Here is a 27,448-nt window from a genome sequence, read left to right as displayed (position 1 = left end):
TATTGACTGCAAATGTGTTAAATTGAAGGTGTCACGCCAATGGCTCATGTTTTGTTTTGGTCATGTTCAGTTTTGTTTTTTGCACACTCTGTTCCTGTTTTGCACTTCCTGGTTTGTTTTCGTTACCATGCCAACTCATTAGTTTTCACCTTGTCTTCATGTCACGCCCCTGTCTTCTTGTCTCACATCTGTTTGCACTTACCATGTTCATTATTTCAGCCACAGTAACCAGGTAGTCAGCCTGGCAACATCACCTCCTTCACGCCCTCAATTATCTGCTTCATGCCTTGCTATGCTGTTCATTTTGTCCACGCCGTGTAAGTTTTGTTATTGATGCCACAGTGCAAGTTTTGTTATTCATGCCACAGTGCAAGTGTTTTTGCTTCGTATTTGTAGTTTTAGCTTTTATCCTAGCCTTTTGTTTCATAGCCCAGCTTTTGCACTTCCGCCCTCGTACGCGCTTTTTGTTTATTACTGTTATGAGTAAAATAAACATGTACCTTCACGCCGTTTCCACTCCATTCGCTTCGCACCTCGGGAAAATAACCCACGTCCAAGTCCAAGTTTGACAGAAGGACCACCAGTTTATCCCTTAATGGGAAATAAAAAATGAACCCACAAGGAAATGAATATGTTGTATGAATATTTTATTTGGCACAGCTTATGTTCATCAATGCATTGTGACATTCAATCCTGGTGCTTCATAAATAATGTTGGATGGATACAGTGGTAACAGTGATTTGTAATTTAACAAAGAAAACATTACACAGTAGGAAGTAGTTTAGAAGTTGGTGCAAGGCAAGAAGTAGTTGTTTCCAAGAACTCGGAAAAACGTCCCAGTGCTTAGGCTGTACTCAAACATGTGACTTCCACTGTAGATGTAAGTAAAACCTGGAAAACAGAGGATTTTTTTTAGTATTCATATTCACAAAAGAGAATTATACACAATGTTTGTTAGTATAATAATATTAATTAGTCATATTGATTATCATGATCACCTTTGTACTGGAAAGCTGCCGTCACCTTCCCCGCCAGACCAGAAAAAGTCTCATAAACAGGTTTGGGGAATCCCTCGTCCATCGTCTTTCTGGCTTCATCGTATCTTCAAGACACAAACAACAATGTTATTCCTGATTTTTAACCAACCAATGTTGGAGTCACCATGGATCATACCTGTAGTAAGATTTGCCAACAAAGAACAGAGACTTCCCAGATTCCTCATCGTACAAAACTGCATCCACTTTTGTCACGCTTTTGGGCAAACCAAAATGTGATAATGTTCTCGGATAACCTTGAACAAGGTCGTAGCCTCGAAAAGACCACACCCGATTACCTGCAGCAAGAAAAGGGAATACACTTTAGATATTATGTTGTGAAAATGGGTTCCGTCAAGAGATTAGGGGTACATATTGAAAATGGTTCCCTTTGGGAGATTAGGGGCACATAATTTTTTTTTGTCGAGAAATTAATGATACGTAATGCAATTACTTTCCATCAGGAGATTAAGAGCACATATTTAAATTGGTTTTCGTTGGGAAATAAAGGGAACATATCGATAATGTTTTAGGATATGGGCACATATTGATAATTGTTTTCATTAGAAGACTCAGGAAACTTATTGAAAATGTCTTATGTTGGATGATTAAGGGCACATTTTCAAAATGTTTTTTTTTTCGGGAGATTCAGGGCACATATATATAATGTATTTTGTTGGTATATTAAGGGCACATATTAAACATTGTTTCTGTCAGGAGATTAAGGGAACATGTTTAAATTGGGTACTGTTGTGGAGATAAGGGCACATCAGATATTATATTACCTATTGAAAAGTGGTTCCATTGGGAAATTAAGGGAACTGTTGGGAGATTAGGGAAACATCAAAGATAATAATGTTTATTGAAAATAGGTTCCGTCGGTAGATTTAAAGCACATCCAGGATTATATCACATATCTAAAATGGGTTCTGTCGTGAGGTTAAGGGCATATCAGCGATCACAATACCTATTGAAAAGGGGTTACATCGGAAGGTTGAAGTCACATTTTGAGAACTGTCTCCGACAGGAGATTAAGGGCACATCAGAGATTAAAATGGTTTCTTGCGGGAGATTACAGGCATATTGGAGACTATATTATGTATTTGAAATGGGTTCCATCAGGACATTAATATTATGTATTGAACACGGGTTCCACCAGGAGATTAAAAGCACATCAGAGAAGACATTATGCATTTAAAAGAGGTCTTTTTGGGAGGTAAGGGCACATCAGCGATGATATTTAAAAAATGGGTTGTGTGGGGAGTTTGACGGCACACATTAAAAATGGTTTTCTTTGTGACCTTAAAGGTGCATTAGAGATGGTATTGAGGATTAAAAATGGGTTGCGTGGGGAGATTAAGGGCACACTTGCTCTAAGAAATCCCGTTGGGCAAGGTGAACTAACCTAATTGACACATACCTTTAAAAAGGCAAATATTCCCTGAATCTTTGTTCTCGTAAGCAGCATCAACCTTGTTGGGGGCGTTGGGCCACAAGTTTGTGATGAAACTCTGCTGAGGTGTTCTGCTCTGAGGATAAACTCTCCAGAAGAACCTGACAGAACACAAAGGCATCAATCAGCATTATTAGATGTAACAACAAATGCAAAGTAGGGTTGCGCGATATTGACGATAAACGACAAAAATTATATACATTTGGTCGAAGATAGAGCTTTTAGTATGCTGGTTATATCCTGATAATGCATGTTGATGGAATAGTCGGGCTCTGTTGACAGCGACAAGTGAGAAACCGGTCCTCCATAAAATGTAACGTCCTCATGTATCATGTGATGTATCATGTGATGTATCATGTTGTATGCTTGCATGTTCGAAATAAATTCAAACTCAAACTCAAACTCACTAGCAAGCTATTGTCCCTTCACAGTGCGAAGTTGCTTCTAATTCACTAATCTTCGCCTCCGTGGCTAAAAGTACATTATCACTGGAGGACAAAGACAAGGAACACTACGCACCGTAGACATACTTGCCAACCCTCCCGATTTTTCCAGGAGACTCCCGAATTTCAGTGCCCCTACCGAAAATCTCCCGGGGCAACCATTCTACCAAATTTTTCCCGATTTCCACCCAGACAACAATATTGGGGCGTGCCTTAAAGCGTCACGTCCGGGTTTCCTCCGTACTAACAGCGTGTCGGCCCACACACATAAGTGAATGCAAGGCATAATTGGTCAACAGCCATACAGGTCACACTGAGGGTGGCCGTATAAACAACTTCAATACTTTTACAAATATGCGGCACACTGTGAACCCACACCAAACAAGAATGACAAACACACTTCGAGAGAACATCCGCACCATAACACAACATAAACACAACAGAACAAATACCCAGAACCCCTTGCAGCACTAACTCTTCCAGGATGCTACAGTATGCACCCCTGCTACCACCAAACCCCGTCCCCTTCCCCAACCCCGCCCACCTCACCTCCCCCTGCCCCTTGTCTCCCAAATTCGGTGGTCTCAATGTTGGCAAGTATTGCTAACTGCTAATATAGAGTTCTTTAATGTAAACAGAGGTAGGCAAATTGATACAAATGTCGACGGTAATGACACCAAGTATTGTAACAGTATGGTCGATATTACAGGGAATAGACTGATATTTTTCATCTTCACAGAATAAATTTTGTCGTTTTTGTTATTGTTTACATACTCAGGAAACAAGAACTTTTAGCTCTGGTTTAATTACTTTCCTGTATAGCTAATGGAATGGGACTCTTACAACAACTCACGATTTGATTCCGATTTTCTGTGTGACGATTCACTTCAGAATCGATTCCAGATTCAGCACGATTCTCGATTCAAATCAATTCTCGCGATATATTTGGTATATAAAGGAGAGTAAAGACTTGACTTGAAGACAGGTTGCAAAAGTTCGTCTTAGATGCTGACGTGCTGTATGACATATGTATGTAGCGAGTAAGTGAGGAGTTGGCTTAAAAAAACATTTTTTTTCAATTAGTAAAGAAAAAATTCTAATTATTAAAGAAAAATAAATTAAATTATTGTTTTAGAATCATGATGATTTTTATCACCCCTAATATTGACTTTATTGTACAATTTTTTACTCGTAAAAAGGGTATAAAGAGATTTATATCCTTTGTTTTTGTCCGATTGTAATTGTGATTAAAAGTGGAATCATTCATTATTATTGAAAATTTAAAGTACCAGTATCAGCGTTGGTATGGTCGATAAAGACCCTCTAACTACTTGGTATTGGATTGATACCCAAATTTGTAGTATCGCCCAAAACAAACGTAAAGTATCCAAAGCAAACAGAAAGTAACCAACTATTAACAGAAAATTAGCAAGTATGTTAATAATAGTTTCGAGAAATTAATACAACTGGAAATTACGCAATATGTTACTGCATCTGCGTTGAGGTGGCGACTTGTCCCGGGTGTACCCCGCCTACCGCCCGATTGTAGCTGAGATAGGCACCAGCGACCCCCCGCAAGCCCAAAAGGGACAAGCGGTAGAAAATGAATGGATGTTACTGCATACATCAGCAGACAGCTTTTTAAGGTGTTTTGAAATGATTCGATTATCATTTACAAGCAAAATAATATACTGTGACATCGTAAGAAGCTGCAATCTGTGCTGTATCGCGATATAGATTTTAGGCCAAACTGCCAGCTTTGGTGATACCTGTCTTTGAAGAAGAGCATCTCTCCCCGCAGGGTGGCTACAGCATCCAGCACCATGCTGGTGTCGCAGGCATCAGGAGTGCTGGGGGGTTCAGGTTCATCGGGGTTCGTATCGGGATCCACATCAGTATTCGCACCTGGTAATTAAATAGGTCTGTTACTGGAGGGCGGTAGAAATACCATGCAGGCTACAAAGCAGTGAGGTGGGACATACCGTAAAGCGATTGGATGCCATTGATGTCGTCTCGCGGCAGGCGGAAGCTGTTGGGGTTGGTGTAGGAATATATGGGGTACATGAGGGCACCGGGGTCTTGAGAATGAGACAAGCCCAGGGAGTGACCAAACTCATGGGCCGCCACCAGGAAGAGCACATATCCTAAAATAGAAATACGGTACATTGAACAAAAACTGTATATGACAGATGGTCATTGTATTCTCAGGGACCCTCTAGCGATCAAAACTGGACTGTTCAGTTTGTATTAGAAGACATTTCGCCTCTCCTCCAGACAGGCTTCATAAAGAGTAAAATTAGGCTTAGTGTATTTCATACAGTGACGTGCGGTGAACTAAACACCAGGTGAGGCATAGATACTTTTTTTTCTTCTTTTTTTTTTTTTTTACATAAATTCATATGTGCAGCTCTAGTCATTGTTGATTTGGGTTGCACATTAGAGTTACAGGTACAAAGGGAGTTATTCGCTTTTAAAGTTATCATGATGATATTATGATATAATAAATGGGTCCAAAAACTATTTGGTAAAGTTGTTATTAAATATTTTTGGGTCCCATTTCCTTTTAACAAAATAAATCAAGTATTGTGAGTGTATTTTACCTTTCTGTGTTTGTATCTGAAGCAGCAATAGCTATCCTCCATGAAAACACACTTTGTGTGATCGCATTCATTTTGTCTTAAAGTCCAGTTTAGAGAAGTATTTCATCTTGGATACAGTATATAATCCTCCATATTGGCAGAAACATTCATTTAATTCAATTTCATTCCAAGAAATTAAGCAATATTTTTGCACCACAAACGCTGGCTTACTCTAATGCAAATGCCATGTTTGTTATAAATACAGTTAAAGAAAAGAACAAATAGAAAAAAGGCTGGCTTCCGCTGGAGAGACCTGTGTCTGCTAGCTTGAGCGCCCCCACTTCTCCCAGTGTGGCGAGTCAGAGTACTCCTGAGGCATTGAACTGCAAGTTGACAATATATCGCCCCCTACCTTGAGGCAGAGGTACTTGCTGCCTCAAAACCTGCCTTTTCCACGTGGCAACAAGCATGCGCCCCCTAGCACGCACGGCCAATACACACTGTGTGTAACCGTGGAGGCACCGCCTGTGTCTGCCTCACTTTTCATCTGCTGCATTGTTTTGATCAGGAAACACGGAATTTCCGCGATTTTGACCATGAAAAGTATCAAAATATACAGGAACCACAACAAAATCACATAGAAAGCATAAACTAAAAGATAAATATTAAAACTTATTTTATTTTATTACTTTGTTTTGGATCATCTCATAGTTAAGCCACCTGGTGGCAGGTGAGGCAATGCCTCACTTGCCTCCCCTGACACCACGTCACTCATTTCATAAATATCTTAACCAACAGTGTGCTCCATCAGCATGTAAAGAAAACACCTGCTCTGTAGTCTACAAACTGCAGACATTCATGCTTGAAAGTGGATCGTAGACTTTAGTTCATGTTCAAACATTGTTTAGCCACACTTTGGGTTTGAACATGGAGTGACCGTTGAGCGCGATTTATTGCGGGGATTTTGTTGGTAAATGAGTGAATGGTAGGTAATTAATAAGTGAATGCATGAATCTCCGTTATGTAAACAAAGGAGTGACGATGCAAGGAGATAGCTGATAATTGCGTTGTGTTTTAGTGCTGCTGGGACAAATTCGATTTTGCAAGGAATTTGACAATGTTGTGAGGCAGCGCTTAATTAGCAGGGGACTGCGTGGGTTCCTTCCGGGTACTCCGGCTTCCTCCCACCCCCAAAGACATGCACCTGGGGATAGGTTGATTGGCAACACTAAAAGGGCCCTAGTGTGTGAATGTTAGTGTGAATGTTGTCTGTCTATCTGTGTTGGCCCTGCGATGAGGTTGTGACTTGTCCAGGGTGTACACCGCCTTCCGCCCGAATGCAGCTGAGATAGGCTAAAGTACCCCACGCCACCCCAAAAGGGACAAGCGGTAGAAAATGGTTGGATAGATAGTTTGATTGCAACATCGGGAAAATCCTGGAGGGACTGTGTAAAGATGCAAAGGAGCAACAACTTTGTCAATGCCAAAAGCTGACATTAGAACGTTAGCATAGAGATCATTTGTGAGAAAACGATCACTTAAAATGTTTTTTAACAGCACAAAGTCAGTCATGCTTCTTCTGTGAGCCTCAACGGATGAATACTGCCAAACATATTTTAAGTCAAATTGAACTGTAGGGTTTAAGATTGTATTCCGATTCTCGTGTTGACGTTGAGATTCAGAATAATTTCCATCCATCCATCCATTTTCTACCGCTTATTCCCTTTTGGGGTCGCGGGGGGCGCTGGCGCCTATCTCAGCTACAATCGGGCGGAAGGCGGGGTACACCCTGGACAAGTCGCCACCTCATCGCATGGCCAACACAAATAGACAGACAACACACATTCACACACTAGGGCCCATTTAGTGTTGCCAATCAACCTATCCCCAGGTGCATGTCTTTGGAAGTGGGAGGAAGCCGGAGTACCCGGAGGGAACCCACGCATTCACGGGGAGAACATGCAAACTCCACACAGAAAGATCCCGAGCCTGGATTTGAACCCAGGACTGCAGGACCTTCGTAGTGTGAGGCAGACGCACTAACCCCTCTCCCACCGTGAAGCCCCAGAATAATTTCTCAATTCTCAATTCTGACTGATTTTCACAATGTATTAATGGGTGTACAAATATTTAAAAAAACGGTTTCAAAAACAGGTTACAGGCTACCAAAGTTCCTTTAAGCTACTGATGTATGACGTAAATACGCAGAAAGTAGATGGCCTGAATAAACGTGAGTTGGGTTTTTTTTCGGTAAATTTACTGAAAAAAACAGTTGCGATGGCCTGGATGGCCCAAAAACTGGAAAGGAAAGTACTCGCAACTTTAAACAACTTACCTGAATTGGAGCGAAACGTAAAAGTCTCGTCATCGTCAAAATGAGCGTCTCCCCCGATGCCAGGAGCCGGAGCGAAGGCGTGGGCGAGAGTTCCGTCGGGACCGTCAAAAGGGTAAAAATCACCATGCGCTGTTTATAAATCAAACCAATAGATTAAAATCATTCTAGCTAAGTCCACTGTGTGATTCATGCAGTTACAGAATTGCAAAACAACTGAACAGGAAGATCCTCCCGAAAAACTTTTAGGACATTTTTGGGAATTTCCCAACCCTAGTCAGCAGAAATGAAGATAAAGACCCCCTTTGTCCTCAAGGTCAGACACGCAGAGCAATGAGCTTAGTTACCTGCACTGACATGTGACTTTGTTGAGCAATGTGTGTTGTGTAACAATTGTACAATAACAAAGTGAAACATGTCACTCAAACGCACCCCTGGCCATATCCCAAATCAAGAATGTCTGAAACATGCTGGCATAACCATCCACGCCACTCCCACAAAACAAGAGACAATGTGATATGAGATGTTCACACGCAAACTTAGAACAACATTGATTCGAAAAACATTGCAAGCCAATTTAAACGGTCTAAGTCAACATGTTCACGCTGGAGATTAATCGCAAAAAAATTATTTCATTATTCGGGATAGGCTCCAGCACCCCTCGCCACCCCATAAGGGACACGCCATAGAAAATGGATGGATGTTTTAAAAGCAGATTAACATATAATTTATTTAGACCTGAATGGCTATTAAGAGTTGTAGTACAATCAGTGATCAGTCAGCATAGATGAATGAGGAGACTTTTGACGCATTTTACTTCAAAATAAACCCTGACAGTACTTTAGATCAGTGGTTCTCAAATGGGGGTACGTGTACCCATAGGGCAGGGGTAGGGGAACCTATGACTCTAGAGCCAGTTGTGGCTCTTTTGATGACTGCATCTGGCTCTCAGATAAATCTTAGCTGACATTGCTTAACACGATAAGTAATGAATAATTCCACTGGTAATCACAGTTTTGATTGATTGATTGAAACTTTTTATTAGTAGATTGCACAGTTCAGTACATATTCTGTACAATTGACCACTAAATGGTAACACCCGATTAAGTTTTTCAACTTGTTTAAGTCGGGGTCCACGTAAATCAATTCATGGTACGTGTTAAAGTGTTAAAAACAACGTTGAAAATATAAAACCTACTCATGCATTGTAATCCATCCATCCGTTTTCTACCCCACCAGTTCAAAAAGTCTAATTCAGAACTATTTTATTCATTATTGGTGAGCTTCAGAACAACAATGTTATTACAAAGAATAAGAGACTTATTATACTCTAAAATGTTGGTCTTACTTAAAAATGCAGGCATTTAGTTGTATTCAGTGTTAAAAAATATTATATGGCTCTCACAGAAATCCATTTTAAAATATTTGGTTTTCATGACTCTCCCCACCAAAAAGGTTCCCGACCCCTGCCAGAGGGGTACGTGAAATTTTAAAAAAATATTCTAAAAATAGTAACAATTAAAAAATCATTTATAAATATACAAACTGTATGTATTGAACAATACTTCAACAAAATATGAATGTAAGTTCATAAACTGTGAAAAGAAATACAACAATGCGATATTCTTTTTTGTGGAAATGTTCCATAAATATTGATGTTAAAGATTTTCTTTTTTTGTGAAGAAATGTTTAGAATGAAGTTGATGAATCCAGATGGATTTTTATTACAATCCCCAATGAGGGCACTTTAAGTTGATGATTACTTTTATGTGTAGACATCTTTATTTATAATTGAATTACTTGTTTATTTTTCAACAAGTTTTTAGTTCTTTTTATGTCTATTTTTTCCTAATAGTTCAAGAAAGACCACTACAAATGAGCAATATTTTGCACTGTGATACAATTTAATAAATCAGAAACTGATGACATAGTGCTGTATTTTACTTCTTTATCTCTTTTTTTCAACCAAAAATGCTTTGCTCTGATTAAGGGGTATTTGAATCTAAAAATGTTCACAGGGGGTACATCACTGAAAAAAGGTTGAGAACCAATGACGCACTGTATGTCTAACTTGTATGCTATTTTGTGTTTAGCTGTGGTGTAGCTGCTAGCTCCTAGTAGACTATAGCCTACCATGTTTACATTTTGTGAGTGACTTGACTTAAACAGAATAAAAGACCAACCTTGTGTGCTTATAGGAGGACATTTTGATGTTAACTGGCTGTCCGGCTCTGCACAAGTAACCACGCATGTGCATGGATAATACACATGCAAATCTATGGATATAACTAAATATGTTACGCCCCTTTTAGTTGCATGCCTATGCTTAAAAACAAGGACACAGGCAATAATATTTTATGAGTAAGATTTTTTTTGGGAATATTTGTACATTACAAGCACTTGGATTTTACGTTGTCAATAAAGTAAAACACATGAAGATTGATTGTGGGATAAGCAAGTTATGATTTGTTTTTCAATTGTATCGCATTGCCATTAATGGAAATGTGGCCCCCGCCAAGACAGCCGCCTTGTAAGCACGTCGGTTACCATGGGCGTTACAGCATATGGAGTTACATCTACATATGTGCTCGTTTATAACTTCCAACTTGCTGGGTAACATACAGCTAGGGAAATTTGAGTGTGGGTTTCCGAGAAAGATGCACAGCTCCACACGTTTCTCTTTAATAAAATAAAGCATAAATCTGCTTTCTCCTATTGGCCGACATGCTTGGATTGCACGACCTTTTTTATACCGAGCGGTATAGCTCGGTTGGTACAGCGACCGTGCCAGCAACTTGAGGGTTCCAGGTTCGATGCCCTCTTCCGCCATCCTAGTCACTTTTGTTGTGTCCTTGGGCAAGGCACTTTACCCACCTGCTCCAAATGCCACCCACACTGGTTTAAATGTAACTTAGATATTGGGTTTCACTATGTAAAAGCGCTTTGAGTCACTAGAGAAAAGTGCTATATAATTCACTTCACTTTTCCCGTTTTTTATTTTATTTTATGTATTTTGAGAAAATGTGTATGATTTTTTTAATGTTTTACAGGGCACATCTTTAATATAAAACATACATGTTTGTAACATTTTAAAAGTTTTTAAAAGTTTTTTAGAGATTTTTTCATTTTATTTGGGAAAAAATGTTTAGATTTTTTAAAAATGTTTTTGGGTCAATGTTTTGTGAGTTGAATTTTTCTGGAAAAAGAAAATATTCTCCCAAAGTTTCTTCTTTTTACCAGCATAGACTTTTGGAGTTTTTCCTTGCCTGGATGTGATACCCCTTTGGGGCACTCAAATCAAATCAATTGTGAGTGAGAAGTAATTGATGTTTTTTCAATGTTTTTCGGCAAGTCTGTTTTAAAGTTGTACAAATGTAGAAATATTTGAATGCTGCTGAAGCACTGCTGCTCCTCCTCAAGCAATATCTTGTCTATACTTTTTTCATTTGTATTCTTTATTCAATTTTACACTTGTTAATATACTGGAACATTTTTCAATGCTGGTAGCAAGTGTTTCAAGTTTTGTTGTGGACTGTGTGCAATCTTAAATTGAACCTAAAATACATTTTGGAATGTTTTGTACTCACACAGGCGACCAAAGGAGATCATGATGTCTGCTGTGCCAGTGTAGATTCTAGTGAATCTAAGAGGAGTCACTTTGGCCCAAACGTCCAGAGCTTTTACTATGGAATCATCCACCTCTGACTGGGACATGTCTGGTGTGTAGTTCTCTATCCTGCAGATCAAAAAAAAAAAAAAAAAATGAAACATGAACTGCATGCTTGCTTAATATAGAAGGTCCGATGGTACAACATTTTGCGAATACTTTTTAAAGAATGCCTTAAATGTGTCATTAATTTGTTATAATTTGAATAAAATGCATACACGCGTTATTAGATGTAAAATGTATTTTATCCGTCAAACTCAGCCATTAAATCAGTGGGCGGGGCTAACAAGAATCTAGCCCAGGGGTTTCAAACTCATTTTAGATCGGGGGCCACATGGAGAATAATCTACCCCCAAGTGGGCCGGGCTGGCAAGAATCACGATAACTTAAAAATAAAGACAACTTCAGATTGTTTTCGTTGTTTAAAAATACAACAAAAACACGGTGGAAGAGGGGTTAGTGCGTCTGACTCACAATACGAAGGTCCTACAGTCCTGGGTTCAATCCCAGGCTTGGGATCTTTCTGTGTGGAGTTTGCAAGTTCTTCCCGTGAATGTGTGGGTTCCCTCCGGGTACTCCGGCTTCCTCCCACTTCCAAATACATGCACCTAGGGATAGGTTGATTGGCAACACTAAATTCGCCCTAGTGTGTGAATGTGAGTGTGAATGTTGTCTGTCTATCTATGTTGGCCCTGCGATGAGGTGGCGACTTGTCCAGGGTGTACCCCGCCTTCCGCCCGATTTTAGCTGAGATAGGCGTCAGCGCCCCCCCCGCGACCCCAAAAGGGAATAAGCGGTAGAAAATGGATGGATGGATGGCATTCTGAAAAGAAATTAAACAATATTTTTGCACCACAAACGCTGGCTTACACTAATGAAAATGCCATGTTTGTTATAAATACAGTTAAAAAAAAGAAAAAAAAAGAAAAAAGGCTGGCTTCCGCTATAGAGACCTGTGTCTGCTAGCTTGAGCGCCCCCACTTCTCCCAGTGTGGCGAGTCAGAGTACTGCTGAGGCATTGAACTGCAAGTTGACAATATATCGCCCCCTACCTTGAGGCATAGGTACTTGCTGCCTCAAGACCTGCCTTTTCCACGTGGCAATTTGAATAAATGATAGAATGATGTTCATCAGTCAACTCATTGTGATCATTTTCAATCTATCAAGATAAAAAAGTTATATAAAAATCGAATTACAGGATGTTATTTATGTAGTTTGATCATCTTTCTAACTAACATCAAGGGGTTTATGTTTCTGGTACATACGTGGCATCATCTACAAAGATACAAAGAACTGCTATTGTGACATCTAGTGGACACATTTAGAACAGCAGTTTTGTTCATTCCAAAATTTTCGGATCATGTTTATACTTAGCAAACTAATCCCGCGGGCCGGATAAAACCTGTTCGCAGGCCTGATCCGGCCCGTGGACTGTACATTTGACACCCTTGATCTAGTCCAATGATTGCTTTAGTCTGAAGTCTGAAACTTTGGAAGTCTCTGAAAACATGGCGGTTAAGGTGGCTATACAGTACCAGTGGTAGATATTTTATGTCTTGCGAAGTACAAACGTTTGTATGTGGAAGCAAACACCTGCTGACTCAGAGCAGGTAGCAGTTAAATTAAAGGAATTCATTTAAGTTGTCTGAGTTATTTCCGCTCTTTCAGACCAAGTTATTGACAATTACTGATTCGCCTCTCTGGTCAAAGTTCCACAGACAAGTGTAAGTGCCGGTAAGTTAGGACTTGCCCACTGACTATGACGGATACAATGAGTTCATGAAGCGCTGTGTTCATTAAATAATTAAATACATCAATATGTCAGGAAAAAAGTAAATAAAACCATAAAATGATTAATTAATCAAATATTCAAATAAATAATTAAAACTTCAAAATCATACAATTATGAAATGATTTACTAAATTGTGAAATACTTTGTTGAATTAATTCATCTCAAATAATCCAACTTTTTTTTTACCGCCCGAATGCAGCTGAGATAGGCTCCAGCGACCCCCCGCCATCCCAAAAGGGACAAGCGGTAGGTAGAAAAACAGATGGATAGATGGATGTTATATATAATTTACTTATTTATTTCTACATTTTAAATAATGACATATTTAAAGTCATTATTGACGATAGGTTCATTTGTCATTTTAATCCTCCATACACATGTTCATTAAATAATTAGATAGTGTATGTCATTAAATGATTAATTCAATTTTAGAATAATTAAATAAGTGATATAATGAAATAATTATTAAAATAGTGAAATTAATAAATATATATTTTCAGTAAATTAATTCATCCATCCCATCCATCCATCTTCTTACGCTTATCCGAGGTCGGGTCGCGGGGGCAGCAGCCTAAGCAGGGAAGCCCAGACTTCCCTCTCCCCAGCCACTTCATCCAGCTCTTCCCGGGGGATCCCGAGGCATTCCCAGGCCAGCCGGGAGACATAGTCTTCCCAATGTGTCCTGGGTCTTCCCCGTGGCCTCCTACCGGTTGGACGTGCCCTAAACACCTCCCTAGGGAGGCGTTCGGGTGGCATCCTGACCAGATGCCCGAGCCACCTCATCTGGCTCCTCTCGATGTGGAGGAGCAGCGGCTTATTATTACAATTACTGTAATCAATGACACATTTAAGTAAGTATTTAAAGATTTGACCTCACATACACATGTGCATTAAATAGTGAAATACATAAATTCATCATCAAAAGATTAATTAAATCGTGAAATAAATGATTGCATTAATAATGTATACATTGTACAATGTATACAATATATACAGTATATATATATATATATATATATATATATATATATATACATATATATATATATATATATATATATATATATACACAGTATAATGATACAATACATTAATGAAATTGAATAATTTGAATTTATTAATGACATAATTTAAAAAAATATATGCACTTTCACTTTAAACTAATGACACACATTATGGCACGTTTAAGTAATTATTTAAAGACTTATTTAATTACTTAATTTTGCACCATTTGATCCTCCATAGGTTATTGTCAATGAGGTGATTATGAAATCATTTACCTGTAGGTCAGACTATTTTTCTGCCACTTGAAGTTGTTTCCAAAAGTGGAGAAATGAGCAGTTTGTTGGTCAGGAACGCCACAGCGAGGCTTCTTCATCATCTCCAAGGTGTCCGCATCCAGCGTGCCTGTGATTTGTAGACCAAAGAATCTCTGCATCTCGCTCAGCTTCCGACTGAGCGCACTGATCCCCCGTCTAAACGTTGGGCCATCCGCCTCCTTTAGGTCGTAGAATTTTTTGAGGTAGCTCTGCAAACAGAGGCAGTTTCATCAGACGAAATCTAGATTTATTCCATAAAATGTCTACGTAACATTCAACATCCAGAGACAAAGGCAGTAAAACAAACGTACCTCTGCAAAAGTGTCGTCAGGTTCCGTAGAATAAGACGTGGGCACACAGCCTACTGTGGCTGCCAGGCAAAGTACAAAACACACGTTGAGAGCGTCCATGTTTGCTTTCATGTGTTCAACTTGTGTTTTGGTGTCTGCTCTTATATAGTCCACATGTCTGCAGGTTGAGAAACACCATTTCCCTAATAAGGATGATGAGGAACTCAGCATTAGATTACTCATGCCACTTTAAAGATTTCCACAACAACTCTGTCATTAGGAAGTGACTAAAGATTTGTTTCTTAAGCACTTGGACATTTGCAGAGGTGAGCAAGACTAAAACATTAATACTTTTTAGCGATACGGTCATCCCTCACCACTTCATGTTTCCAATTTTGGGGGCTTTGCTTCATCCCCAATTAAAAAAAAATAATATCATGGTTCTTTGCCGTTTTGCAAAATACATTTTACTAGGCACACATTTGCATATTTATGTATTAGCAGCAAATTACCTATTTAAGCATAAAAATGTCTAAAGTGGTGTGTGTGTGTGTGTGTGTGTGTGTGCGTGCGTGCGTGTGTGTGTGTGTGTGTGTGTGTATGTGTGTGTGTGTGTGTGTGTGTGTGTGTGTGTGTGTGTGCGTGCGTGTGTGTGTGTGTGAATCAATTAGAACTTCAACAGGAGGTCCATAGAGGTATGCAATTTTTTTTTGATTTGACTTTTTATAAAATGTTGGCCCTGTGATGAGGTGCCGACTTGTCCAGGGTGTAACCGCCTTCCGCCCGATTGTAGCTGAGATAGGTTCCAGCACCCTCCAAGACTCCATAGGGAATAAGCGGTAGAAAATGGATGGATGGATGGGTTGGCCCTGTGATGAGGTGGCGACTTGTCCAGGGTGTACACCGCCTTCCGCCCGAATGCAGCTGATATATGCTCCAGCACCCCCCCGCCACCCTGAAAGGGAGAAGCGGTAAGAAATGGATGGATTGATGGATGTATGGACTTTTTATAAAATGTTGGCCCTGTGACGGGGCTTCACGGTGGCAGAGGGGTTAGTGCGTCTGCCTCACAATACGGAGGTCCTGCAGTCCTGGGTTCAAATCCAGGCTCGGGATCTTTCTGTGTGGAGTTTGCATGTCCTCCCCGTGAATGCGTGGGTTCCCTCCGGGTACTCCGGCTTCCTCCCACTTCCAAAGACATGCACCTGGGGATAGGTTGATTGGCAACACTAAAATTGGCCCTAGTGTTTGAATGTGAGTGTGAATGTTGTTTGTCTATCTGTGTTGGCCCTGCGATGAGGTGGCGACTTGTCCAGGGTGTACACCGCCTCCCGCCCGATTGTAGCTGAGATAGGCGCCAGCGCCCCCCGCGACCCCAAAAGGGAATAAGTGGTAGGAAATGGATGGATGGATGGGCCCTGTGATGAGGTGGCGACTTGTCCCGGGTGTACCCCGTCTACCGCCCGAAGTCAGCTGAGATAGGCTCCAGCATCCCCCCTCCCCACAAACCCGAAAGGGACAAGCGGTAGAAAATAGAATGATGGATAAAAATTAAAAAAATTAAGTCAACAACACTGCTTAGTCTCACAGTTATTACCTAGCCAAGCCGTTCCAGCAGGAAGACAAAAATCCAGATTACGTTTGTGTTTGAAGAAAACCCATTTCTTGTCCTCAAAATATTGATAACTTCCCTTGCGGCGCAGACAGCTTCTCCAAAATGTTATCCAGTTTGCGATTCAGTTCAAAAAGAAACTGCTGCAGCTCAATCATTCAGTTCAGTTCCGTTTCAGTTTATTTCGAACGGGCATAGGATACAATGTAATGCATCAGATACAGAATTTCCGGTTGTTTCATTACAGCCCATACAAAAAGGAGTAGGAAGAAGCAGAGTTTATTTAATCCTACTGTCAGAAAAATTGTATGTAAATTATCTGAAAAACTTTCCATTCTCTGAGTTTCCAGGGAACAGATGAGAGCTGTCTTTGTTGCACCAAGCAAAGTCTTGTAAGATTCCGCTGTGTACGTTGGAATGAGACGGGAGGGGTTATCTATTGTCCTCAAAGACCTGCCGAAGCTGAATCCAGGACGAGCCCAAACCCGAGGCATCTTATTTTGTCTTCAATGTGACCGAAAACAATGACTGTTTACATACTCCCCATTTCTGTTGTGACATGTGTTGTTGCGTAAACATTGAATATCTAAATAAAAGAGGAGACGTAAACCTTTTTGTCAGAGGGTGGTGCAGACCTGTACAGAGAGTACAGTGGCCATGTCTCTCCTCAGATCTGAGTCTAAATTGAATTCTGTCTCTGTTCGATTCTTTACCTTTTGTCTTGTTTAATAGATGTCATCAGTATTTGAACATGACACCCACCCATTTTCACTCCATAGCAATTCTATCCCATTTCCTTGTTCATTTATGGTAGTTTAAGGGTACCTTAAACAGCTTGCCAACGTCAGAATTTGTCGATACACCAGGGCAACACTTATCAGCAGATGTCCTGTTAGCATGATTCTGAATAGGTCCTCAACTAAAAGAATCGCCAGGCACACAACCCTCCACTTCTCCCGAGAGTCCATCGTGTATCCAAAATAATAATTTCTATCAGGACAGACAGGTTCTCCAGAAACCCGAACTTCTTATCGAAGAGATCTTGTCAATTTCATTGAGAGGCAAGTTGTTACGGCTCAGACCCCTGCCAACAGCGCTCATCCATCTGTGCGCTCCAGTGAGCGTACCTGAGGACACGCCCACGGGCGCGCGTCTCCGCCCTGCGGCATCCACCAGCTGTAATCATTCACCGTCAATCAGCACACCTGCATGCAATGGAGGAGCTGCCTTCTTAAGCCTGGACAACCTGCCATCGCTCGCCGGAGTATAGTCTCCAGTTGGCATTCTGTAAGCAATCATCCTGCTTCATCCAGCTTATGCAATCCTGCTCTCTCTGTCTGTTTTTCCTTCCGTGTTTCATTGTCGTGTCATCCTTCTGCAGACCTCCGTTCCCGTGTTTGACGTTTCTTTGTGTCTCATCATTCCTCATCGTCGTCCCCCTGCTTCTCAGACTGCCCCCTTGGATCTCGACCTCCCGCTTGGAAACGGATCTTGTCTCTTCGCTCCTGCCCTGGATCATCTGCCTGTCCCACGGACTTCCGTGTTCTTTCGCTCTCACCAACATTTAAGGTAAAACCCTCCAGTTATATATGACACATAGTCTTACACCATACACACTGTTGGATGTAGTTCACACTCCATTTCCTTAAATTATATTTATTATTGTTTGATTATTATATATATGGTTAATTGATATAATAAATCTATAGAGCTACATCGTTCTCTAGTGTCTGTTGCCGTCACCTTCCTCAGTTAATCATAACACAAGTTGATCAATTCCATTGTTATTGTCCATGGACTATGTCTACTATATTAGGGAAAATTAGTGTAAAGGTGGGCTTCACGGTGGAAGAGGGGTTAGTGCGTCTGCTTCACAATACGAATGTCCTGTGTAGTCAGGGTTCAATCCCGGGCTCGGGATCTTTCTGTGTGGAGTTTGCATGTCCTCCCCGTGAAAGCATGGGTTCCCTCCGGGTACTCTGGCTTCCTCCCACCTCCAAAGACATGCACCTGGGGATAGGTTGATTGGCAACACTAAATTGGCCCTAGTGTGTGAATGTGAGTGTGAATGTTGTCTGTCTATCTGTGTTGGCCCTGTGATGAGGTGGCGACTTGTCCAGGGTGTACCCCTCCCTCCGCCCAATTGTAGCTGAGATAGGCACCAGCGCCCGCCGCGACCCCAAAGGGAATAAGCGGTAGAAATGAATGGATGGATGGAGTGTAAAGGTGGTTATGGGGGTGTTATTTAAAGTCTGGAGGCATCAAATTATGTTTTTTAAAAAAAAAAAGCGCAGTTAGAACTTTGTGCAAACAGTTTTTTATACTCAATGAAAATATTAGATTTATAAAAATCTAAGCTACGGCACAGAGGATCATCCTTAAAGTCAAACTGCGCGTGTGTCAATATTACAGGCATTTCTCATAAGAATTACAGTACAGGATATGTCCCATTTTCTATGATTATGTCTACTACATTAGATAAAACAAATGCAAGAGTGACTCTAAGTGTGTTTTTTCATGTCTATTGGGTAGAGCTCTGTATTTTGGTTACTATAGTAATAAATAGCTATAGTAATGTTTATTTTTCATGCAAGAGAGGCAAAGTTAAAGGCCTACTGAAACCCACTACTACCGACCACGCAGTCTAATAGTTTATACATCAATGACGAAATCTTAACATTACAACACATGCCAATACGGCCGGTTTAGTTTACTAAATTGCAATTTCAAATATCCCGCGAAGTGTCCTGTTGAAAACATCGCGGAATGATGACGCTTATGTTGACGCGTGCTTGTGACGTTATTGGCTGTAGCGGACATTTTATCCCAGCACCACTCACGGCTAAAAGTCGTGACTGGCGGTCACCACACCCCTCCGACTTTCGGGTATGACTTTATAATGTCACTAAAACACTAGTAACACAACAATCAGATAAGGGATTTTCCAGAATTATCCTAGTAAATGTGTCTGATAAAATCTGAATAGCTCCCACTGCCCTCGTCTTTTTTTTTTCTTCCAGTCCTTCACTCTTACTATCCTCATCCGCGAATCTTTCATTCTTGCTCCAATTAATGGGGAAATTGTCGCTTTCTCGGTCAGAATCGCTCGCGCTGCTGGTGTCCATGATTGTAATCAATGTGCGGATGTGAGGAGCCCTCACACCGGTTACGTCACGCGCACATCGGCTTCTACTTCCGGTACAGGCAAAACTTTTTTGTTAGCGACCAAAAGTTGTGAACTTTATCGTCGATGTTCTCTACTAAATCCTTTCAGCAAAAATATGGCAATATCGCGAAATTATCAAGTATGACACATAGACTGGACCTGATATCCCCGTTTAAATAAGAAAATCTCAATTCAGTAGGCCTTTAAAGCACCATTTTGATCATTTATTTGTCATATTTTCCTCAGCTAGTTCCAATAGTACAGGTGTAACCTTAATCGTATGAAAACCAAAGCAATTTTTCCCCATCGAAAAAATATGTACTGCATAGCTCGGTTGGTAGAGTGGCCGTGCCAGCAACTTGAGGGTTGCAGGTTCGATTCCCGCTTGTGCCATCCTAGTTACTGCCGTTGTGTCCTTGGGTAAGACACTTTACCCACCTGCTCCCAGTGCCACCCACAGTGGTTTAAATGTAACTTAGATATTGGGTGTCACTATGTAAAGCGCTTTGAGTCACTTGAGAAAAGCGCTATATAAATATAGTTCACAAATTCACTTCACTAATGTAGGGTAATATTCCAAAGACCCAAATCTATGAAGACAAAACACATATATTGGATGATAATGATAGATTTACTCTTGCCCTCGCAACTTTCTTTGGTCCTGTTGGGGATTATTTTGCAGTTGTACTCAATAAAAAAAAAAAAACAAAGTCACCAATTTCTTTTTTGGACACTGTTTCTTAGAATGTTCCGGACTAGTTTGTTACGTGTATTACCATTACATATCGTACCATAACGGAGATGGTATACAAAAACCCGGTCAATGGAGTTACTGTATATGTATGTAAAATAAATAGGCTGTATAATTTGTATTCAAATTGAATTAATCGGATTCATAGTCCTGCATTTACTGAATGTGATTGTACAAGTGTAGCTAATGTTGTGGTTTTTAGTCTTTTTTAGTTACACATGCTGATAACGTTGCTTGTCAGACAAAAAAAAAAACCTTCTGAAATAATCTCACTTTATCCCAGAGTAAATAAGAGCTACGTTTTGAAAATCACAAATTAATCTGCAATATGAATATTTTTTAACAAATGCAACTAATTTTTTTTTACCTAATTATTCAAAGTAAACTGTGTAGTATGACTGAATGTTTATGTGTGGTGTCGAAGTTGTTATTTTCCATGCAGTGATACCGTGTAAGCATAACATAATGACTAATACTGGTGTCAGCGTGAGAAAAAAAGCCACTATTACAACATCAAATTACATACCTAACGTTTAACCACACTTTATGTCTTTAACTTATGGTTATTGCCAAATATGGACGCTCTGAGCATGATGATTGTCACATCCACTATAAAACAGGACGTTAATACTAGTGTTGTATTGAGTCAGATGTAAATTGGCTAATTTAAACCGCAACAAACAGGAACGCCAGAAATGAACAGAGACAAATACACAGCTAAATGGAAAATGCAATGTGATAGAAATGTACTACTTAACTTTATTTTAATTTTTTGATGTCAGCACACATGAAATGGCATGAAATTTAATACAGAGGCTGTCACGCCAAATTTCTTCCCCCTACAAACCCCCCCATTTACTTCCGGGGTCATGATTAATACACACGTTTTTTAACGTTATATTATAAAATAATAACGCTATATTATAAAAATACAGACGTTTTGTTAACGTTATATTATTAAAAATTTTTTTAAAAAATTAAAAAACAATTTACAAACACAAGCTATGGGATGACTTAAGAGGAAACGTGAGGAAACGTAACCCCGGAAGTAAATGCGTCATCCCATAGCTTGTGTTTGTAAATTGTTTTTTTAATTTGATTTTTGTAATATAGCGTTAACAAAACGTCTGTATTTTTATAATATAGTGTAATATTTTTATAATATAGCGTTAATAAAACGTCTGTAATAATCATGACCCCGGAAGTAAATGGGGGGAAGGTTTTTATTGGGGGGAAAAAATTTGACGTGACAAGGCCCCAGAAAGACCCGGTAAGGTTTATTCAGGTGTACTGGAGAGAAGGCTACGCCGGATAGTCGAACCTCGGATTCAGGAGGAACAGTGTGGTTTTCGTCCTGGTCGTGGAACTGTGGACCAGCTCTATACTCTCGGCAGGGTCCTTGAGGGTGCATGGGAGTTTGCCCAACCAGTCTACATGTGCTTTGTGGACTTGGAGAAGGCATTCGACCGTGTCCCTCGGGAAGTCCTGTGGGGAGTGCTCAGAGAGTATGGGGTATCGGACTATGTTATTGTGGCGGTCCGCTCCCTGTACGATCAGTGCCAGAGCTTGGTCCACATTGCCGGCAGTAAGTTGAACACATTTCCAGTGAGGGTTGGACTCCGCCAAGGCTGTCCTTTGTCACCGATTCTGTTCATAACTTTTATGGACAGAATTTCTAGGCGCAGTAGAGGCGTTGAGGGGTTCTGGTTTGGTGACCGCAGGATCAGGTCTCTGCTTTTTGCAGATGATGTGGTCCTGATGGCTTCATCTGACCGGGATCTTCAGCTCTCACTGGATCGGTTTGCAGCCGAGTGTGAAGCGACCGGAATGAGAATCAGCACCTCCAAGTCCGAGTCCATGGTTCTCGCCCGGAAAAGGGTGGAGTGCCATCTCCGGGTTGGGGAGGAGCCCCTGCCCCAAGTGGAGGAGTTCAAGTACCTAGGAGTCTTGTTCACGAGTGGGGGAAGAGTGGATCGTGAGATCGACAGGCGGATCGGTGCGGCGTCTTCAGTAATGCGGACGTTGTACCGATCCGTTGTGGTGAAGAAGGAGCTGAGACGGAAGGCAAAGCTCTCAATTTACCGGTCGATCTACGTTCCCATCCTCACCTATGGTCATGAGCTTTGGGTCATGACCGAAAGGATAAGATCACGGGTACAAGCGGCCGAAATGAGTTTCCTCCGCCGTGTGGCGGGTCTCTCCCTTAGAGATAGGGTGAGAAGCTCTGCCATCCGGGAGGAGCTCAAAGTAAAGCCGCTGCTCCTTCACATCGAGAGGAGCCAGATGAGGTGGTTCGGGCATCTGGTCAGGATGCCACCCGAACGCCTCCCTAGGGAGGTGTTTAGGGCACGTCCAACCGGTAGGAGGCCACGGGGAAGACCCAGGACACGTTGGGAAGACTAAGTCTCTCGGCTGGCCTGGGAACGCCTCGGGATCCCCCGGGAAGAGCTAGACGAAGTGGCTGGGGAAAGGGAAGTCTGGGTTTCCCTACTTAGGCTGTTGCCCCCGCGACCCGACCTCGGATAAGCGGAAGAAGATGGATGGATGGAAGGCCCCAGAATTAGCCCAATGAGTACCATCCATCCATCCATCCATCCATTTTCTACCGCTTATTCCCTTTGGGGTCGCGGGAGGCACTGGTCCCTATCTCAGCTACAATCGGGCGGAAGGCGGCGTACACCCCGGACAAGTCTCCGCCTCATCGCAGGGCCAACATTGGTAGACAGACAACATTCACACTCACATTCACACACCAGGGCCAATTTAGTGTTGTCAATCAACCTATCCCCAGGTGCATGTCTTTGGAAGTGGGAGGAAGCCGGAGTACCCGGAGGGAACCCACGCACTCACGGGAAGGACATGCAGACTCCACACCGAAAGATCCCGAGCCCGGGATTGAACCCTGACTACTCAGGACCTTCGTATTGTTAGGCAGACGCACTAACCCCTCTTCCACCGTGAAGCCCCCAATGAGTACCACAAGAATGATAATATGTTCAAAATACTTTAAATAGAATAGGATATGCATAGAGTAGGTTATAAATGCTATTGTTTTATCGAAATAGATTATGAATAATATAGAACAAGTAGAAAAAATCGAATAGATTATGATACTGTTGTCCAAATAGAACGTAAACATGTCAATGGAGCATGTGTTCATAAATGACTGATCCAAACCATAAATATTCGATCCAGTCCAGAAACCGGTCTGATATGACTGAAAAAAGTATCGGATGATATCAACTTGCATGTAAAACATCCCATACAATCAGTCCTGCAGCGTGTTTAGACCATACCTGCCAACCTTGAGACTTCCGAATTCCCGGAGATGTGTGGGGGGCGGGGGGTTTGATGGTAACGGGGGTGTATATTGTAGCGTCCCGGTAGAGTTAGTGCTGCAAGGGTTCTGGGTATTTGTTCTGTTGTGTTTATGTTTTGTTACGGTGGGGATTTTCTCCCGAAATGTGTTTGTCATTCTTGTTTGATGTGGGTTTACAATGTGGCGCAATATTTGTAACAGTGTTAAAGTTTTTTATACGGCCACCCTCAGTGTGACCTGTATGGCTGTTTTTTAAGTATGCCTTGCATTCACTTATGTGTGTGTAAAAGCGGCCTATTATATGTTTGTGGGCCGCCACGCTGTTTGTATGGAGGAAAAGCGGACGTGACGACAGGTTGTTGAGGACGCTAATGGCAGTGCCTTTAAGGCACGCCCTCCGATATTGTTGTCCGGGTGGAAATCGGGAGAAATTCGTGAGAATGGTTACCCCGGAAAATTTCGGGAGGGGCACTGAAATTTGGGAGTCTCCCGGGAAAATAGGGAGGGTTGGCAAGTTTGGTTGAGACATACATACAGGTTTAATATGGTTCTGCGTCACATATTTACAGTTTTCTGAAAATGAGAAGGAAGAAGCAAAGCGTACTGTATTAAATCCTACCCATTTATGTTTCATAGCATTTTCCACCACATTTGTTTGTACTCAATCTGTCACACAAACGGTAGATAAAAAAGTAAATAAATGAAATGACAAAAAAATACATACGGTTCTCATGTTTAAGTGTTATGGATAAGAGTGAAAACCAGGATGTTTTCGGGTCTCAAAAAATAGATAACACTATTATTCTACATGATGATGGAGTGGTTGAAATCTGTTAAAAAATGTGGGAGAAGTTGTTGAAAGAAAGAAGGGTAGTAAGTAAATTTTTACATTTACATAAGCCATGTTTTTCTTTTTATATACTGTAGCTCAGTGGTTCTCAACCTTTTTTCAGTGATGTACCCCCTGTGAACATTTTTTTAATTCAAGTAACCCCGAATCAGAGCAAAGCATTTTTGGTTGGGATAAAAAAAGAGATAAAGAAGTAAAATACAGCACTATGTCATCAGTTTCTGTTTTATGAAATTATATAACAGTGCAAAATATTGCCCATTTGGAGTGGTCTTTCTTGAACTATTCGGGGAAAAAAAGATATAAAAACACTGCGATGAGGTGGCCGCTTTCCGACCGATTGTAGCTGAGATAGGCACCAGCACCCCCCACGACCCAGAAGGGAATAAGCGGTAGAAAATGGATAGTTGGATATAAAAAAAAATAAAAACTTGTTGAAAAAAAAACCAAGTGATTCAATTATAAAGAAAGATTTCTACACATAGAAATAATCATCAACTTAAAGTGCCCTCTTTGGGGATTGTAATAGAGATCCATTTGGATTCATGAACTTAAATCTAAACCTTTCTTCACAAAAAAAGAAATCTTTAACATCAATATTTATGGAACTTGTCCACAAAAAAATCTACCTCTCAACACTGAATATTGTATTTTTGCATTTCTTTTCACGGTTTATGAACTTACATTCATATTTGGTTTAAGTATTATTCAATAAATATATTTATAAAGGATTTTTGAATTGTTGCTATTTTTAGAATATTTTTTAAAAATCTCACGTACCCCTTGGCATACCTTCAAGTACCCCCAGAGGTACGCGTACCCCCATTTGCGAACCACTGCTGTAGCTTACCAAGCACAATTTTTGTCCATAATGTAGCTTCAGAATACCAAGCAGTGGGTGGTAACTGTTGTGTCACTCACACACTCTGTGCTTCCAACTACTGCTGGAGCACACAGAGGCTCCGCTGAAAGCACCACACACACCCACCCGTGCTCATCAAGCAGACCGCGCCCTCTCTCCGCCGCATTCGGCGTCAGTCCACGCCTGACACACCTGATGTTGATGAAAGACAGCAGTATAATGATGGCCGATGCTGACTAATCGATGTCGGAACGTAAACTACTCCTCGCAAGCTGCGTGTCTCTGACTACATCCTGATCTTGCTCGTTGCCTATTTCCTTGTGACCTTTTCTTTCCCTGATCCCTGTTTCTCCTGCTCTTCCCACAGTGTTCATGTCACCACCGCTGTTTCCCGCCTGGCCCCAATTTGCCTTCCCGGATCCTCGACCTCGTTTGGACTTTGGACCCGTTCTCCTGCCTTTGACCGCCGCTTGGACTTTGGACTTCCTCTGGCTTGTTTCCCTCCGGATTTGGACGCTATTCATCCAACACGCACCTCAACAACCCCTCAGGGTATTCACATATGGCAATTCAATGCATAGCCATTCATGCAGAAAAAACATAGTAGCATACACACTCCACGTAATCATCAAGTCTTCAATAAAACTATTGAACTTGACATCCCGTTGCTGTGCCGTCTGCTTCCCCAGTAAAAAACATAACAGTAACGTAGCAAAAGAAAGAAGGGGCATCTCATTTCGGGGTGTCCCGACCCCCAATCCAATATTGATATCAGATATTGCCCCAAGATGATTAAAAAAAATAGTTTGGGAACACCTGCGATGATGTGGCGACTTGTACAGGGTGTACATTGCCTTCTGTCCGTATGCAGCTGAGATAGGCTCCAGCACCTCCCGCGATCCCAAAAGGGACAAGCGGTAGAAAAGGGATGGATGGAGTTTGGGATTACATGTAAAATGTTGCATAACATCTCTGATAGGTTTACTTGTGTAAAGCTGGACCGCCGAATAGCATCTAAATGTCCTCCAATAAGCACACAAAGTTGTTCTTTTATTTTATTTTAAGCATTTAAAAAATTGTTTTTAAAAATGTCAACATGGCTATGAGGAGCTAGCAGCTACACATAAGCTAAGCACACAATAGCACACAAGCTAGACATGCGGAATAAGTGTCCTTCATTGGTCATATTGCAGTCTAAAACAGCATATTTGTCAACATAAACAAGAATCAAATAATAATAGTTGCATATTCCTTACACATGCAAAGCTTCCAATACAGAAACATATTAAAATGTATCCACTAACAAACATGAATTATTGTGACCATGAGGCGTCATTAAAAAAACAATTACCGCTTGGCATCTCCTCTTCTAATTCCCATTGCCTCCTTCATCCATTTCTTGTATTTCTTTCTTATCAAATGACTTCTCCTTGTGTTCCGGGAGGCGGTGTGTTGCTGTAACTTGCTCCGCTGTCAATTCCGTCGTCACTGTTCACTGCGACACTCTCGCACGTGTCACACACAACAGCGCCACCTCTTAAAGGTACAGACACACGTCACAGGTGTACACAACTGTCTTGTGGCGCTTGCGTTTTTTGTCACCTTTCTTTACCACCGCCATTTTTATTTTGATGACGTCACAGATGGGTTGAAAAAAAACTTAACGTTTAACATAGTTATTATTACAAGTGCTCAACTTCACGTAAAGTCTGCCGTTCGTAAATCCAATGTTTTCTTTTTCTAGTATCCATAAAATCAATCGATTCTCTTTTAAAACGATAGATACCTATCTCTTGGAAGGCAAACCTGGCAAGCACTGATCGATATATTTGTAAGTTAGGAATATAAATTGATATATTTATGTATCTTTCAATCGTTACACCCTAATATCATGAAACATGTAGTTTATCAATTGTTGTTTAAAAAATCATGTCATGTACAAGGTAAATTTGTGTCAACAACAACACTTTTGGCACTGA

The 27,448-nt window shown here is 41.0% G+C and overlaps 1 protein-coding gene and 1 long non-coding RNA gene across 2 annotated transcripts; one reads left to right on the top strand and one right to left on the bottom strand.

Moving 5' to 3' along the window:
- Positions 1-630: 630 nt before the first annotated feature.
- Positions 631-26,845, bottom strand: LOC133551463 (collagenase 3-like). The gene is made up of 11 exons (XM_061898181.1): positions 26,821-26,845; positions 14,931-15,112; positions 14,581-14,828; positions 11,429-11,577; positions 7,845-7,973; positions 4,913-5,074; positions 4,700-4,835; positions 2,455-2,588; positions 1,174-1,333; positions 999-1,102; positions 631-891 (listed from the first exon to the last, which is right to left on the bottom strand). The coding sequence occupies exons 1-11, from the start codon at positions 26,828-26,830 to the stop codon at positions 782-784; spliced, it is 1,524 nt and encodes a 507-aa protein (XP_061754165.1). The 5' UTR covers positions 26,831-26,845; the 3' UTR covers positions 631-781.
- On the top strand, positions 15,172-26,096 carry LOC133551464 (uncharacterized). The gene is made up of 6 exons (XR_009806501.1): positions 15,172-15,235; positions 15,581-15,604; positions 15,703-15,880; positions 16,872-17,808; positions 17,903-18,090; positions 25,837-26,096. It is a non-coding gene; the product is annotated as an uncharacterized LOC133551464 (long non-coding RNA).
- Positions 26,846-27,448: the final 603 nt, after the last annotated feature.

Source organism: Nerophis ophidion, linkage group LG04, assembly GCF_033978795.1.
Source record: "Nerophis ophidion isolate RoL-2023_Sa linkage group LG04, RoL_Noph_v1.0, whole genome shotgun sequence".
NCBI lineage: Eukaryota > Metazoa > Chordata > Actinopteri > Syngnathiformes > Syngnathidae > Nerophis > Nerophis ophidion.
The sequence above is the reverse complement of the archived record's forward strand: the minus strand, read 5'-3'. Positions and strand labels throughout refer to the sequence as shown.